Source organism: Natrix helvetica (assembly GCF_964273705.1).
Source record: "Natrix helvetica genome assembly, chromosome: 1".
Classification (NCBI taxonomy): domain Eukaryota; kingdom Metazoa; phylum Chordata; class Lepidosauria; order Squamata; family Natricidae; genus Natrix; species Natrix helvetica.
Window position 1 is genome coordinate 227,989,729 of NC_138548.1, and position 13,997 is coordinate 228,003,725.

Below are 13,997 nucleotides of genomic sequence, written 5' to 3' on the forward strand. Positions count from 1 at the left end.
AGCCTTTGCCTGTGAAATTCTAAATAGGAACGAGGGGTGACTGTTTTTCTAGAATGCAGGATTCATTCTCTGCCTTGATATCTGATGAGCAGAAATGCAAGAAATTACTAGACCTCTCCAAGATGAAGAGTTTAGTTTGTGCACTGTATTGTTAGCAGTCAGCTAATAGTTAAAGACTCAGCATCCTGTCCATTAAAATTGAAAACAACCATGGGAACAGAATTAAGGCGGCAATAATTATTTATTGCCACATATTCTAAAAATAGTTAAAGGACATATGAGTCAATTCCTAAGCTAGCATTTCCCATCTATGTCCTCCAAATGTGTTGGATATTTAACTCTCATATAATTCCTGACTTATTATCTCGTGGCTGGGATCTGAGAATTATGTTGGACTTTAACTCCCAGATCCCGTTCGGTAGAGAATACGACTGTATTATAGTTGGGCATGTTGGTTTGGCCAAATACAGCGAGTCCTCACCTTATGACCAGAATTGGGACCAGAATTTCCATTGCTAACCAAGGCAAGTTCTTAAGTGAATCACATCCTATTTTACAACCTTATTTGCCATGCTTTGTTTGGCAAATGGCCGCAGTTGTTAAACGATTCACATAGTCATTAAGGGAATCCAGCTTCTCCTATTGATTTTGCTTGTCAGAGATCAGCTGGGACGGTGGCAAGGGTGATCACATGACCATGCCATGCTGCAACTGTTGTAAATACATGCCAGTTGCCAAGCCTCCAAATTTTGATCCGATCATCGTGGGGATGCTGCATTTGCAGGAACTTTTTTCAGTGCCGTTGTAACTTCAAACAGTTGCTAAACAAACGGTTCTAAATAGAGGACTATCTGAATACCGTACAGTATTTTGAATTACCACAATTGAGCTGCAAAATCCTGGACAATCAGTAGATGGTAGCAAAAGGATGTATAGACAGTTCTAATATTTTCACGCCATCTAGTGGTTGTCTAAATGTTAGCAGCCAGATGTGGTACCCCACATATACAGTTCAGGTGCTCCTTTTTATTCCAGGAAAAGCTAGCGAACATGACAATCGGCTTAGTCTCAAACAAGCAATCTTTTCATAGATTTTTAACTGGTTCAATTCATTTTCTCATTGCACTTAAGTGTAATTAATAAATCAAATACTAGGGAAATAATTGCTTAGCTGTTTGAGATGTTTTATTCAGAGCTTGTAGGAAATGCAGAAAAATACTAATTATGGGGAATGATGATTCAGTACAACTGAAAAGTGATGTTTTGCACTACTCATTGATGGTAGCATCATCTTTCATAACACCGTCAATTTGGAATGTTTTTAAGGACTAAACTCTTTCAGAAATAGGATGTTTCGCTGAAGAGATCCATAATCTGCGTACAGATTTTAAGGAAAATATTCTTCGGATTTGACCCTTTCCAGATTTTGCAACTGCAGCTTTCTGGCAACAATAGATGCTTATTTAAGAATATGGGGAACAGCCTCTTCTATGAAATTTGGAGGATTACAATCGCCCTCACCTTCTGCAAGGCTATGAAGACCTAGCTGTTCCCCCAGGTACTGACTGGGCCAAAATCTTAGTTGACCCTGATATATTGCAGGTATAGTTCTGTTGTGAGTTTGTTAGGGTACCTCAGCTGCTGTTATTATGGCTGTCCTTTTTTACTTTGCTTATATTTATATTTCGAGATTTTATGACTTATTTATTTCTGGACTGTTGTTAACCACCGAGTGTTATGTGTTTAAGATGGAAGCCCTATGAAACCTAGAAATATATCATACTTAGAAATTCTCTCTCTCCCTCCCTCCCTCCCTCCCTCCCTCCCTCCCTCTCTCTCTCTCTCTTTCTCTCTCTCTCTCTCTCTCTCGTGTGTGTGTGTGTGTGTGTGTGTCTGTGTCTGTGTGTTGTGGTCTGCCGGCGGCCTGTGGATCTGGCAGCAGAGTTGGACAACGAGGAGGTTGGGAAGGAGCATGGGCCAGTCCTAGAGTCTGGGGAAGGCTTAGATGAGGGCTCTGCGTCAGAGGCAGAGAGTGGGCCAAGGCCATCTGGTAGTGATGTGCTGTCTCTGGAGCCTCTGGAGCCTGACATCAGCGAGGCAGAAGAACAGTGTGAGCCTGTTCCCAGTGTGCGCATGCACAGAGCTGCCAGAAGGCAAGAACGATTGAGAAAAAAGCGGCGAGTAAGGCTTGGAGATGATTGGCCCCTCTCATAAGACATAAAAGAGGAGCAAATGGACGTGAGCCTTTGCAGGAAGCAATTAGTTCACCTGGTCAGTTCAAGCTTTGAGAAGTTCCGTTTGACTCTGTGCAAAGTTTGGCCTTGAAAACTAATTGGCAATTAGGTGTTTGGCAGCGTTTCAAGGGAGAGAAAGGTGGGTGTTTAAAAGACTTTGGCAACTTGAGCAGACATCTGTCGGACTCTTCATAGACTGACTGTGAATCATTACATTTGTGAATGACCATAATTCACAGCCATATAAATAAAAGAGGGTTTACAGCTAAGTCTTCCCATAATGCAGGAGTGTCAAACTGGATTTCTTTGAGGGCAGGATTAGCATTGTAGTTCTCCACGGGCAGGCGGTGGTGGTGGTGGAGGAGGAGACTGGACACCTTGCCAGCCAAAACACAGCACAGGGGGGTGCACGGGGGCCTCTCCCATGCCCATTTTGATTGCCAGAAGCACCACGGGCTGGTTCTTTGCTATTTCCAGGCTGGCCCTGCAGGCCAGATTTAAGCATCCCATGGGCTGGATCCGGCTCACATGCCTTGAGTTTGACACCCCTGCCATAATGCATCCAAAGTAGGATAATTTAAGCCCTTCTTTGTGCCTCCCAAAGAGAGAGGGAGGGAGGGAGGGAGGGAGGGAGGGTGGGAGAGAGAGAGAGAGAGAGAGAGAGAGAGAGAGAGAGAGGGAGAGAGAGAGAGAGAGAGATTATAAATGTGTATTTTGTGCAAATACTTTCACAATCATTCTGAAAATTAAACATTCCTATCTCCTGCAGGATTGTCTTTCAAAAGATAATTAATACTGAAATCCTGGCTATGTAACGGTTTAAAAGCAGTAGATTAATAAGTACCACTGTGGTGGGAAGGTAACAGTGTTCTGTGCTCCTTTGGCATATAGCCATGCTGGCCACATAATCACCAAAATTTTCCTCAGACAATGGTGCCCCACCTCAGCCATGAAACAGACGATCATCATGCCTTAGAGCAGTGGTTCTCAATCTGTGGGTCAGGACCCCTTTGGGGGGTCGAACGACCCTTTCACAGGGGTCGCCTAAGACCATCGGAAAACGCATATTTTCGATGGTCTTAGGAACCAAGACACCAATTTTATGGTTGGGGGTCACCACAATATGAGGAACTGTATTAAAAGGTCGCGGCATTGGGAAGGTTGAGAACCACTGCCCTAGAGTCAGACGTGACAGATGGGGAAACCTTTATCTTTTAATACTGAAATATTAGCTTTTGATACATAGCGGTTTTCATAACTTTACTATGAAATTTTGGAAGCTGAACCCTGCAGAAGGCCAGAGAAACCCCGGATGATCTGATCCATCCGTCTCCGCCTGTCTTTCCCTATCGTTATTCTTCTCTTGAAAATTTCTGTAATCTTGGAAGGGTTGACATGTGATGGTGAAAAAGGGCCACACGGTGTCAGTGTAAGGTAAAATAAAACAACATTGTTTCTGACTTCCAGTGCTTGCTTTAAGGAACAGCCAACTGCTACTGCTGGTAAATCTTGGGATTTTAATCTTTCCTCTCCCCAAAGGACTGAAGAGAGAAAATATGTTATTTTAAGCAACCTTGGGGATTGGGATATCTCAATAACATTAAGAGGGCCTTGTAATGTGATCTAGCATATTGCTGGTGTTAATTTAATGTGAAATTGTGGAATGGTTCTTGGCTGCACAGCCTCTTAGGCTCCAGGTGTCTCTGAAGCAGCCAATTAATTATACACATGGCTCTTTTTTTCCCCCTTTTACCTCTTGGTGCATGTCGATCTCATTTAAAGTGTGTGCTTTTTGCATTAACAATTCTCAAGGACTGGCAATGAAACCCCTGGGAAGGAGCAAGACAGAGCATAGCATTATTTTTTGAAGGTGTTCAGTCATTGTGGATAAAACTATTCGTCTTTCTTCTTCTTCCATCTCAGCTTTGTTTGTCCTTTACTTCTCAGATTCTTTATTGATGTTCATATTTATTAAGAATTTTCATATAATAAAAGACAAAGCAAAAGAGTTTCATGAAAAGAAGGACTAGGGGAGACATGATAGCATTGTTCCAATATTTCAGGGGCTGCTCTAAAGAAGAGAGAATCAAACTATTCTCCAAGGCACCTGAGGGTAGCTCAAGAAACAATGGGTGGAAACTAATCAAGGAGAGAAGCAACTTAGAACTGAGGAGAAATTTCCTGACAGTCAGAACAATTAACTGGTGGAGGTTTTTTAGGAACAGATTGGACATCCATTGGTCTGAAGTGGTAATTGCAGTGTTCTTTTTACTCCTGGTTCTGTGGGCATGGCTTGGTGGGCGTGGGCGGGGAAGGATATTGCAAAATCTCCATTCCCACCCCGCTTTGGGGCCAACCAGAGGAGGTATTTGCCAATTCTCTGAACTACTCAAAATGTCTGCTACCAGTTCTCCAGAACCTGTCAGAACCTGCTAAATTTTACCCCTGGATATAAGGTTTCTTGCCTGAGCAGGGGGTTGGACTAGAAGATCTCCAAGGTCCCTTCCAACTCTGCTATTCTGTAAAACACTTAAAAAAGCAGAAAAACAAAAAAGTGCAATTGAACAAGAAAACTAAAGTTAACAGCAAGGACTCCACAGTTCAACAGTTCATACATACAGCCCCCCCCCCCCCCCATTGGATTGCTTTATATTACACAGAAGTGCTCACTCTACTTATTTCAGGAGAGAACTGGCATTTTTATTCATGGTCCAAATAAAAATTGCATTTGGAATCAAGTTTATGCTTTAGATGTAGAAAAAAAGTGTAAATTGGTCAGTCTTCAAAAACTTCCAGTCCTTTCTGGAATAAATTTAATGGATTAATTTCAAGTTATGTCACCATGATGCCCTTCATCTAACAATGCTCTTAAGCAAAGCATGGGGAAGAGATAGATATGTTCCTCATATCTTCTTCATTCTAACAAGAATATAACACAAACCAATTATATGTTCACAGGGCACAAATTTTATAGGTTATATAATAATTAGTTACCTATGAATTGTGTAACAATTTGGCCAAATCACAAGAGTTACACAAAGATTTCTAAGCTTCAGCATTATATCTTAATTCACACTGGATTATCACACTGAACTCTACCCAGCATAGGTCCAGTCCTTGACTGATATAATAGCAGTAGCAAAAGCACTTAGACTTATATACCATTCCATAGATCTTTACAGCACTCTCTGGGCAGTTTACAATGTCAGCATATTTTCCCCAGCAATCTGGGTCCTCGTTTTACCCACCTCAGAAGGAAGGAAGGCTGAGTTAACCTTGAGCTGTTCAGCATCGAATTGCTGGCTGTGGGCAGTGAGTTAGCCTGCAATCCTGGATTCTAAGCATTGTGCCACCATGGCGCTTAAGCTAAGGCTATGATGTGTTACTATAATGTAGAATAAGCAGGACGTAAACCTTTGGTTTCAACCATTTAGGGGACTGGAGGCTAAAACATACAGAGAATATTTGCTGGAATTAGGTATGTCTAGTTTAATAGAAAGAAATACTAGAGGGGACATGATAGCAGTGTTCCAATATCTCAGGGGTTGCCACAAATAAGAGGGAGTCGACCTATTTTCCAAAGCACCTGAGGGTAGAACAAGAAGCAATGGGTGGAAACTAATCAAGGAGAGAAGCAATTTAGAATTGAGGAGAAACTTCCTGACAGTTAGAACAATTAATCAGTGGAACAGCTTGCCTCCAGAAGTTGTGAATGCCCCAACACTGGAAGTTTTAAAGAAGAGATTAAACAACCATTTGTCTGAAATGGCATAGGGTTTCCTGCCTTTGAAAGGGATTGGACTAGAAGACCTCCAAGGTCTCTTCTAATTCTGTTATTATGTTATTCTAATAGTCTTTACTGTGGATATTTATTAATGATTAATTTCTTAATTGTTTTACCCTGGGCTAAAGTCATAATGAGTTAATCTATATCGCTAAACACTTACGGAGAACTTTTACATATGCATATGTGTCCATGAACATATGTTCTGCATCTTTTTATAACTGGGTATTGCTTATTTTTATTTGATTTTTGCATTCAGCTAATAGAAGCAAGAAGTTAAAATCCAAACATAGTTTTGATGATTCACAAATCACACACATACACATTATTCTAAGCCAGGATGTGGTTTGGTTGTTTTTGATTTATTGCGATAAATGAAGCCTTTTATTTTAACTAGAACTGAGTATATGTTAGCTTATTAAATCTCTGCCTTATTGCAGATGGAGATGGGAAACAGCATCATGTTATTATTATTTTTATTTTAGAAGGCATCAAAAGTTGTGAGCAACATTGAAAGTTTCTGAGGAAAGATTCCCTATCAACAGTAGATTTTGCTTTCTATCAAGTTTCTAGAAATATTTCTATTTTTATTGCTACTGCATCAGTTTAAAATATGACCCTTGATGTAGAAAGTTATAAATATTGATTTAATAAAATAATAATAATAATAAACCATACTGGTAGCCTTACCACTGGTTTTGCATACTCCACTACCTTCCAATAAAAAATAACATTTTTAAACAGAAAATTCTTCCTAATGCCTAGTTTTAAGGTGGTGTGAAAGAGAAAACGTCTCAGCGTTGCTTTAAAGAAACCATCCTCTTTTGCATTTTATGCATTTCTTTTTGGTGAAAGGATAAATCAAAGGAGGGGAGGTCATGGCACTCAGTATGTGACGGAGTCTACATTAGCAAAGCCTTCAGATGTCAGGAATGCTGGAGAATTGTCTATTCAATTTGCAGGCCTTTTGTCAAAATAAAAACAGATGGCCTGAGGACTTTGTTGTGGAGACATAGACAGAAACAGTAAGTGCATGTGTTTCCAGATGTGTGGCATTTATATCTTGCATCTGAAGTCAAGATTTCTCACTTCCTTCCTATTCCTGCAGTGCATCATCAAAAGAAATAGCTCAACGTATGCTTCTAATCACCAGGGACGAAGATGTTGGCTTTTATGTCCTACTGGCCAGCATTACTAATCCTAAACTTGAGAAATTCTGCAAGGCAATAATTGGAAGTCAATGCCAAATCCCATTGTGGAAGTTTAAAATTTAAAGTGAAACCTAGAATAGGTCAAGAACTCCTGCTGAGTTTGGACTGAACAGCGCACCCCTTTCAACGTCATATTTGATTTATATCCCATATTTTCTTCACATTCAAGGCAGTTTCCATGGGAAAGGCCCTTCATTTTATCCCCATATTAAGAAATGTGTAAGGTAGCTTGGGGAGGGGGAGAGAAAGAGAGAGAGAGAGAGAGAATTTCTAAGTATGATCTGTTTCTAGGTTTCATAGGGCTTCCATCTTAAACACATAACACTCAGTGGTTAACAACAGTCCACAACACACACACACACACACAAGAGAGAGGGGGGGGAGGGAGGGAGGGAGAGAAGAGAGAGAGAGAGAAAATTTCTAAGTATGATCTATTTCTAGGTTTCATAGGGCTTTCATCTTAAACACTTAACACTCAGTGGTTAACAACAGTCCAGAAATAAATAAGTCATAAAATCTCGAGATATAAATATAAGCAAAGTAAAAAAGGACAGCCATAATAACTGCAGCTGAGGTACCATAACAAACTCACAACAGAACTATACCTGCAATATATCAGGGTCAACTAAGATTTTGGCCCAGTCAGTACCTGGGGGAACAGCTAGGTCTTCATAGCCTTGCAGAAGGTGAGGGCGATTGTAATCCTCCAAATTTCATAGAAGAGGCTGTTCCCCATATTCAGGACAGCAAAATGGTGACAGATGTAGCAATGTTACCATGCAAATGTTGCGTCTATATACCTGAGCCACAATGTCAGTCATGACGTTTACAAGAACATGTTTCGTGCATGTGTCATAATTTGCCCCTATATCTCCCAAAGTCAACTGTGGACTGGCTAACATTCACCCAGATTTAACTTGAACTTGAATCTTCCCACTTTTCATCCAACATCTAACCACATCGTCACTCCATCGTGTTCTTGCTTATGTTAGATTTTGTCAAATGATGATTTGAGTAGAGACCTGACAGTCTTGGACATGGAATTCTTCAACTCAGTTGTTCTAAGCAGCCTCTGCATATGGTCCTGTAGCTGTAGGCTGAGTAGTGCTGATTTAAAGCCTTATAAAATACAGTGTCCATCATCTAACTGAGAGAGTCACCACTGTCTGGTTCATTATCCAATATCTGTTTCACCAAGGTCCATACTTTAGTGAAGGTTTTGTCCTGCTCAACAGCAGCTCCAGCTGTTGTTCCTTCTGCCTAATGTAAGTAAATGATACTAAGAAGTCTAGACTACATTACCTGCTACTATTGCTTGCTAAGGCAATGGCACCATCATTCAGTTTTTACAATTTCTTACATGTTCCGCCAGTTATCCTTGGGGAAAACCACATTAGTCATGAGTACAAAAGCATGTTTTAGTTTTTGTGTCTCAAATGGATATGAAGGGACAACAGTCCCCATTAATGGAGATTGTGTATAAAGTAGTTATTGTGCCTGGGAGTTGTCCCAAAGTTGCTTTTTCCCCCAAAAGGCAACTGAACTTTCTGGGGTTTTTTTTCTCCCTTTTAAGACATTTTGCTTCTCATCCAAGAAACTTCTTCAGTTCTGAAGTTGAACTGAGCTGAAGCAGCTTTTTGAATGAGAAGCAAAACATTGGAAAAAAAAAACACCAAGGAAGTCCCATTGCCTTTTGGATAAAAGCATGTTTGGGCTCTCAATTCTTGGTTCCTAATCAATGCAGGAATGTTATTGAAAGTATCCGTGGTAATATGCTGTCCATTCTGTTTGCTGTATCTGCTTCAACACAATGAGTGAAGATTAACCCTTCCCTGGGTAACTCCTCCCCACCCCCATTTTTTTCTAAGGTTTTCTTAATGTTCAACTGGAATCTTTTTTCCTGTACCTTAAATCAATTATTCCATATCTTTAATTTATGTCAATGCCACTTTCTGTGTAATAAATACACTTGCAATATTTGAAGTGTACTCTCAAGTATTCACCCTTTCTGATTTCTATATCTCTCCTTCTAGGACTTGATTTCCAGCCCTTTTAGAAACCACGTCTGTTTCATTTTCATTTTGTGATTAGTTACAGTTCAGAGTTCCTTATTTACTACTGGTATTACCAAACCAGGCATTCCCCTCTGCCCAGGGGTGGGATTGAAAAAGTTTAGCAACCGTTTCTCTGCTTGGTTGCTGGGTGGGTGTGGATATGGGGGCGTGGCCTACTCAGCCTCCTGACAGCAGTGGGGGCGATTCACCCTCCCCAGGTTCCCAAAAACAGGCTCTCCTAGGCTCTGGAGGCCCTCTGGAAGCCGGAAATGGGCCCGTTTCCAGACTTATGGAACTTCCGGTAGGCCTGTTTTTCACCTTCCTAGAGTCTCTGCGAGGGCCCTGTACTTACCTGGCATGATGAATGGGACACATGGAGACTCCTGGGAGGGGTGGGGTGGGCGGGGCCAGCCAGTCCTTGCAACAACCAGTTTGGTGAACTGGATGCAAAATTCGCATCTGGTTTGCCCCAACCGATCCAAACCAGCTGAATCCCACTCCTGCATCTGCTCCAATGCCTGTACATATTATTACTTTTTCCAAAGCGTTTGGCTCTATTAAATTGCTAATCTATGAAGATCATTTTACTTTTTATTTTTATTTTCTACAATCCCATCCAGTTCTGTGTTATCCTCAAAGCGGATAAAAATTATTTCACCTCTTTATCTAAATCTTTAATAAAAATATAGAAGAGTACTGAGCCCAATGGCATTCCAGTCTATGTTTCACTTGTCTGATGAGGAGGAACTGATAAGCACTCTGAATATGTGTTAGATACTTGTTCTAACTACAGTGGTTTCCACCAAGGTCCTCTGTTCCGGCGGGAACAGAGGTTTAATCCTATTGGTCGAAGGGTCTGACAGCTCCCTATAAAAGGGCTGCTGTCAGACTCAACCTTCGCTGGATTGTTCTCACTTGTTTACTTAATAAAGAGCTGTTGTTACCATTAAGCCTTTATGTGCCTATCCATTATCCAATCTAACACTGGCGACGAGGATGGGATTGGAAGGCAACTAGACGAACCAAAAAGAGCACAGCAATCCAGCAAGTACATCCAGCCCGGAGCTCAGCGTAGCTTCGAACAATCATTTTTGAGCGGCAAACTCAAAATGCCCTCAGAACACAAAATGGCCATGCACGTCCCACCGACTCCGTATGACCCAGTCACCAAGCACATACATGCTACTATTTAACTGCTTCCTCGAGGCAAACAACCTCATGGGCCTTTTTGAAGGCCGCAAGAAGAACATGTTCCTCGGATACTGTGGCCGGGAAGTGTTCAAGACGGTTAAAGACCTCTCTGAGCCGACACCGCTACAATCAGTCACCTGGTTCATGCTCCAGCAGACGCTGAGGACCCACTATGCCCCCAAGCCGTCCAAGCTGCCCGCTGCCTGAACTTCTCACTGACCCTACCCCCAAGATACCAGTCCTCATTGATTGCCTTGAGACTGGGCCTGTCTTGCCCAGTGACGTTGCCCGTCACTCTGCAAAGGACTCCACCATCAAACAAATTTTGAACTGGGTGTGGAGGGGGTGACCCAAGGGGCTGTTAGGGCTGATTTCAAAATGTATTTTGCCAAACGCAATGAGTTATCGGTTGTAAATGGCTGTTTACTGTGGGGGGACCGGGTTGTTGTTCCACCCAAACTGCGCATTGCAGTATTAGAGGCTTTACATGTAGGGCATCCTAGAATTATCAGGATAAAGTCTTTGGCTAGGAATTATGTGTGGTGGCCTAACATGGACAGGGAGATCGAAGAATGGGTAGCTACCTGCACACCGTGCCAGGAGTCCAAATCAGCTCCACCAGAGGCGCCCGCTAAGGAGTGGGAGCGACCTCAAGCACCATGGCCTGGGGTGCACATTGACTTTGCTGGCCCAGTTCATGACCAGACATTTCTTGTAGTTGTGGACGCCTACTCGAAATGGTTAGAGGTAGTCCTGATGACCTCCACTACGGCAGAAGCGGTCATCAAGGTGCTACAGAGACCTTTCTCCACGCACGGCCTGCCCGACATCTTGGTCTCTGACAACGGGCTCCAATTCATGGCCATGCAATTTGAGACCTTCCTAGCAGCTCAGGGAATCAGGTATGCCCTGGTTGCGCCATTCCATCCAGCCTCCAATGGTCAGGTGGAGAGAATGGTGAGATCTGCAAAAGTGGCCCTCTCTAGGATTTGCCCGGGAGATTGGCAAACATGGGTTGACCACTATTTGCTAATTCAGCACATCACACCCAGTGCCACTACAGGGAGAAGCCCCTCCAAGCTTCTCATTAGTCACTGGCTAAGGTCCCACTTAGACCAGCTACACCCCAATTATTCTGCCTCATTGCCCCCAGACTCCACAAGCAAGATTCGGACATTTAGCGTAGGGGATTCGGTATACACCCACAACTACACCGGGGGAACTCTGTGGACTCCTGCCACAGTGATAGGCATCACCAGCCCTCACTCTTACTTCTTAGAGCTCGAGGACGGTAGGAATTGGAGAAGGCACATTGACCAACTCCGTGGCTGCCTCTCCAACTCCACTGTTAGACAACCAGAGGTAACTCCTGCACGAGTTAGCCAAAGCCCTACCCAAACGGAGCAAACACTCACTCCTTCCACAGCTAGCTCAAGCCCGAGGGTACCGGGGAACTTATCTGGTTATGTTGCAGGTCCGCAGCGAGCGCCGAGTGAACCGGCTCCAGAAGCTCCAGCCGCTGCCTGTGAACGGTTTCAGGAGCTTTCACCAAGCGGAGCTGCGGAGCAAACAGGTCCGTCCGACCTGTCCAAGGAAACCCCTCCTACTGAACTGTGCAGGTCTGGCAGAGCTACCCAAAAGCCCGCCTACCTGCGTGACTACGTAACAAGTAGGATTATTCCATCCAAGAGAGGAGGGGTGTTAGATACTTGTTCTAACTACAGTGATTTCCATCAAGGTCTTCTGTCCCAGCGGGAACAAAGGTTTAATCCTATTGGTCGAAGGGTCTGACAGCTCCCTATAAAAGGGCTGCTGTCAGACTAAACCTTCCCTAGATTGTTCTCACTTGTTGTACTTAATAAAGAGCCGTTGTTACCATTAAGCCTGTGTGTGCCTATCCATTACCCAATCTAACAATATGGTTTTCAAGTCAGCTCTGGATTGACCTAATACGCATGCAGGTCAGCCCACACTTAATATATATTAGGTTCAAGTCATTCCCATATTCTATTAAAGACCTTACCCAATCAAAAAGTAAAATAAATTTAATGGAATATGATTCTTTTTATGAATCCATGCAGACCTCTAGTAAATATTATAATATGGTCAGAGTATTTTTAGATGGGTCACTTTATTATGTGCTCTAGAATCTTCCCTTATATTGATACTAAGATCCACAGAAAAATGAAGGAATCCAGAACTGCACAGATTTCGGTAAGGTGTATTTAATACTCCTTTGAAGTAAATACAGAATTTTGGAAAACCGTAAGAGAAATTTCTCATCCTTCTTTACAGTGCATGGATCAAGGTGATATTTCTTACAATGATTTTTAAATGCTTCTTCCTTGGTTCTTGACAGTGGTCTGCATTGATAAGCTAAACCATGGGTTGACTTGCTTTCCATCAACCTTACCTTAATTTTTTTATATCTGGTCTTCCTTCTATTCTTTTCTCGGCTTCCTCACAAAAATGACAGGTCTAAAGTTGTGAGGCGGGGAGTTAGCAAGGTCGGAATCGAAATTCTTGGGCCCAGACAAGGCTATTATCACCAGATATGGTGCAGCTGCTTTCATTGTCAAGGCTAAAAAAACCAACAATGAAAAAAACAAGCCAATAGCAAGAAGCTCATTAGCACATAAAGGTGGGAAAAATTGACACAAGCTTAGCGTGTGTGTGTGTGTACATACGTACATACGTACATATATGTAGATATAAATATAGATACACATACATACACACCCACACCCTACCATGTTTCCCCAAAAATAAGACAAGGGTCTTATTTTCTTTTGACCCCTGAAATAAGCGCTTGGCCTTATTTTCAGGGAGGTCTTATTATTATTGAGGTGCAGGAGGTGGCGAGCGTGGTCACCTCGTGGCTGTTGCTGTGTTGCAATATTTTCAGGGAGGGCTTATTTTGGGGGGAAGGCTTATTTTAGCGCATACGCTCAAAAGCCTGATTGGGCTTATTATCTGGGGAGGTCTTATTTTCGGGGAAACGGTAGTAATTGGTTTTTGACATTTTTTTAAAAAAAATCATTCCTGTGCACTTCATCATGTACTCCCTCAGCAATTATTCACATTATGAGCAAGTAGCCCTTCCTTGCTCCCAGCTTCCTCCAATGAATACAAAAATGCAGGGATGATTGAGTAGTATTTGGCACTTTCAACATTTTTTTTTCACTTGATACAATGAATATACAACATGTGTTTGGTTATTAAGCCATTAGGTTTCAATAGCACTTCATTGGGTTCCCTCAGAAACCACCTTAGTTTGGCATCCTTAGAGAGCAACTCTAATCGTTTGACGTTACTCAAGTTGGAACCTTCTCTGGTGGCTTTCTGTGTTCTTCCAGGAAAGTCAAGATATATGATATTTTATCTCCTATGACCTCATAGGTCAGGTCAGGTCAGGATGGCCCTGGATTTTCCCTCAGAAGTAGTCATGGGAATCATTTCAATCAGTAGTGAACATGCGGCCCCTTTGTTTACGTTTGCAAGGCCTATTTAAAAATGAGGTCAG

At 42.3% G+C, this 13,997-nt stretch overlaps 1 protein-coding gene across 1 annotated transcript in view; it reads left to right on the forward strand.

The window, feature by feature from the left end:
- The window catches only part of LOC309396575 (rab11 family-interacting protein 4A-like), a gene marked incomplete at its 3' end in the record, with an annotated part of 98,007 nt that extends 85,867 nt beyond the window's left edge, over window positions 1-12,140 (forward strand). The window contains exon 4 of the mRNA XM_081961804.1: window positions 11,949-12,140. Coding sequence (XP_081817930.1) covers window positions 11,949-12,140 — 192 coding nt within the window. The remainder of the gene's footprint in view (window positions 1-11,948) is intronic.
- Between the last annotated feature and the right edge of the window lie 1,857 nt (window positions 12,141-13,997).